The following is a 3,744-nucleotide window of genomic DNA, read 5'->3' on the forward strand; positions in this document are numbered from 1 at the left end:
TATTTAGCTATGGAGCATTTAAAAAATGCTTTTTTAATAAGGTACACAACAGCTGAACGAGATTTGCAGTAGGGTAGAATGCAAGTTTACAAAACAACTTCCATACTTGAAACACTTAATATACTTAGGATAAAACAGGCACAGCATTTTCCAAAGAAAAGAATTCAATACTGGGAGTACAGTGACAGTTTACTTGAACTGACAGACATTTTATTCACATACACTTAATCTTGGAACCTATTTTTTAAAAAAGAAATGGATAAAGGCCACAATCACAAAGCAACTTTTCATGGGGCCTCTAATCACTCAGAGGCACTACTGGTTAAAAACAGATTTTGGAGCTGTAAGGTACAATGCTAATAAGGAGGCGGCAGGGCAGAGCAGCATGTTATAGACTAATTAATTCAGAGACGCATAAGCTTTCATAAGCAACAGCTTACCTGTCAGAAGTTAAGTAGTGAATCTTAACCATCTCTTGCCTTGCTAGCTGCTGGTTTGGTCCGCATTTAATTTTCATAACTAATCAGGCACAGTGTGTAGTAGGGACATACACTTCCAACAGCTAAAATTAATTCTCCGATAACTATGAAGTGCACTTTTCCCCAAGTTAAGAGGGTGCCAATCTGTGTGTGTTGAAGTCAGTCTACATTTGCTGAAGTCAATAGGCATCTTTTAAGTGCCTGATCTCCAGGGATTCTGTTATACAAACATACTACCCCAGAGGGCCAACATCCAGAAGATGCAAGATGCTTAAAAAATTCTTGTCATTTTTCTTTCCAGGACACCATTCATAACATCATCCAAATATCTGAACACTGTAAGGTTCATTTATCAACCTCATTTATTAGCCTTGACCTTATGCACAAAGAGGGAAGATATAGGAAAAGTTTTAAAATGTCCTTGGCACAAACATCTGCTGCTGAGGCATTACAGGACAGGTGCCCAGAAAGTCTCAAGTTGCAATAATAATAATAAAAAAAAATGCCTTCATTACAAGTGCTAGGTCTGGACACAAAAATACAACACAATGGCAGAGAAGCGCTCTATGGACAAGTCACATTATGTTACCTGTAAACAGTTCAACTGACTTTAACAAGTTAGAGAAATTCAGTTCTGGGGAGAGGCCTAACTACTAGCCAAAACACAAAGTTGTATCTTTACAAAGAAAAACATAGCACCTTTAATTTACACACAGAGAAGTAAACTTTAACAAATTTTAAATAAAGTACAAACTTCATTAGAAAGTGTTCCTTGTTTCAAACAACTTTATCTTGAAATATGTCAAGCACAACCATTGTAAGTATGAGAACCACAAGTTAATACAAAAGTGAATCTGTATATTTTCATTAGTCAAGCTGATTGACATACATAAAGAGAAAAAGGATAAGAGAGCTTTAAGTCTTTTAGTTGAAAAAGAGTAGCACTTTGCTGGTAACATCATCTTCTAGCTGTCCTAACATTTAAGTAAAATCAAGATCTGGCCAGACTAAGGTGGTACCAATGGGAAGAAAGAAATGCTTGGAAGCAGTTGCCTCCATTATAATATCCCTTAATATACAAAAAAAAAAAAACTACGTATGGCAAGTTAGTCTGCACTCTTTGGATGGTTTTGAATGCCTCAACATCACTGGATCACCAAATAGCCAAAACAGGAAAAGGAAACACCCATTTCCATCTGCTACAAGTTGTGTCTGAAGGGATGTGGCTACAGTGATACATACATTCATGAATTTGAGGCTCTGTTACTGTAATTGGCACTGTACACTCTGAGAAGCTCCAACTAGTACAAAACACAGCATTTACTTAGCAACACAGGTTACCAGGAACACTTCACCCATGCACTCTGCTCACTGTACTGGCTCCCCAATCATTACAAGCTCAGCTGAAGGCCTCTCTCTGCCCTAGCATTCAAAGCTCTGCAGAGCTAGGACTGACTACAGCTAACAGATCTTTTCTGTACCAAACCCATTCCAAAATTATGTTTCATTGGAACAATGAAAAAAAATTAAGTTAGTTGACATCTGTGCATGCAAATGACAATTTTCACAGAAGTTGCAACTGGATTATAGAACTCACATACACAAGACATAGCCACAGGCTTTGCAGCTTTAAGGACAAAATGTAAAGCTTAGTTCTTTGAATAATTTATTCATGTGTCACACTTCCTCCTCAATCACAAGTGCTTTTTTTGATCAATTATAAAACTACCCCATCTATCTAGCTCACTGGCTTCCACCAAAAAAAGGAATTGTTATTTTTTGTTCTTGTGAAGCAGCCAGCTACTACAGTGAAGGGAGACTCACAATAAAATTAGATGGAGAGAACAGGGCAGAAGTCTCCTAGAAGTGCCCAGCATTGTACATACTGGGCATGAAACCAAATCCTAGACAACTCTGCATGAGCTTCTGGGCCACAACATTAATAACTGATCTGCTCTGATATTTGATAGATACTTGTCTCCCATCGCTATTTTCTGCATATACTTAAAAATAATTATTTTGCACCATTAAAAATTAATAAGTTCTATTTGCATGCTTTGCGAAGGCAATGTCACAAGTGCATTGTTTCTTCTTTTTCCTGGATTTCAGAGAACCCTGCAGGCTGACTTCTGGCTTTAAACTCTTTTTTCCTCAAATGCAAAATAAATACTGACTGTTTAGTGCAACTAAACATACATTTACTTATGAAAATCTACTGAGTTTACAGAATTACCTAGTTACACAAAATAGTCAGAGAACACCAAACTATACCTCTCTACATAATTCAGGGGCAATCTGTTCTTTTTCCAATCCTGACACTCCAGAAAGCCAACTTCTACGCATCTAACACACAGTATAAAAGAAAAATTATTAACTTTATAATAAATAACAGCCATTTGGCATCCTAAAGCTGAATAACTTTTCTGTACTGTGGTTAACCCAGCGCATCACAACCACACTTGTTCTACGACATACATTTCAAAACACAGGAACCCAGAAGAACCTGCACATCTACCACAAAGCCTGAGTCTCATGTAGTTCATACTTACAATTCCACTCCTAACCCCCCCTCCAAACCATGGTGGACTTAGTTCCTGCCCATTTAAACCACTAGCTTGCAAAACAATAGACAAATTAGCCCACTGCTAATTTGTCTATTGTTTTTGAAGCGAACACATAAAAACGCAGACAAGGCAAAATGGTGCCACAATTAACAAAAGCAACTAGTGGCCCTTTGAAGAAAAGCAAAAACAGTAAGTATTTCTGCGACGGTCAGCAGACAAGGAAGAGGCACCTCGAATACAAGAAAACGGGAGGCCAAAGCCCAGCCGAAAACTCCTGCTCTGGGTAGCGCTTAGAGACAAATGTTGCTGGGGGAGGGGTGCACTTACCTTCAAACGCTTGACCACCTCGTCGTTGGTGATCTTGTCCGTGATCTCCTTCACCCCGGGAGGGTAGCAGATGATCTTCCCATCGCTGGGAGGTTTTGGTTGGGTAGCAGGGAAGTCCATCCTTGGGCCGCTGGTGAGAAACTTTCCGTCTGCACAGTCCTCTACCGGCCTCTATCGGTCAGAAAACAAAAGTTCAGCGGAATGGCAGCGACTTTCTAACCCTCTTTTTCCAGGTCTAAACCTCAATTCGCAGAAGGCCCCGCTGCTCGGCGAGCAGGCACTCGCCCGCCCCCGGGCCCCCTGCCTCGCCAGCCGCCGGCCAGAGGCTCCCCGGGCAGGGCCGCCGCCTCTCCTGGGACGAGTCCTGGCCACCC

At 40.5% G+C, this 3,744-nt stretch overlaps 1 protein-coding gene across 2 annotated transcripts in view; it reads right to left on the reverse strand.

Annotated features, from left to right (window-relative positions):
- Window positions 1-3,556, reverse strand: part of PDS5A (PDS5 cohesin associated factor A) — a 156,759-nt gene extending 153,203 nt beyond the window's left edge. For both annotated transcript variants that reach the window (XM_019526168.1, XM_019526167.1), the window contains exon 1: window positions 3,371-3,556. In XM_019526168.1, the coding sequence (XP_019381713.1) occupies window positions 3,371-3,490 (120 nt within the window). In that variant the 5' untranslated portion in view covers window positions 3,491-3,556. The remainder of the gene's footprint in view (window positions 1-3,370) is intronic.
- Window positions 3,557-3,744: the final 188 nt, after the last annotated feature.

The sequence above is a fragment of the Gavialis gangeticus genome, unplaced genomic scaffold, assembly GCF_001723915.1.
Source record: "Gavialis gangeticus isolate Ggan-Ray unplaced genomic scaffold, GavGan_comp1, whole genome shotgun sequence".
NCBI lineage: Eukaryota > Metazoa > Chordata > Crocodylia > Gavialidae > Gavialis > Gavialis gangeticus.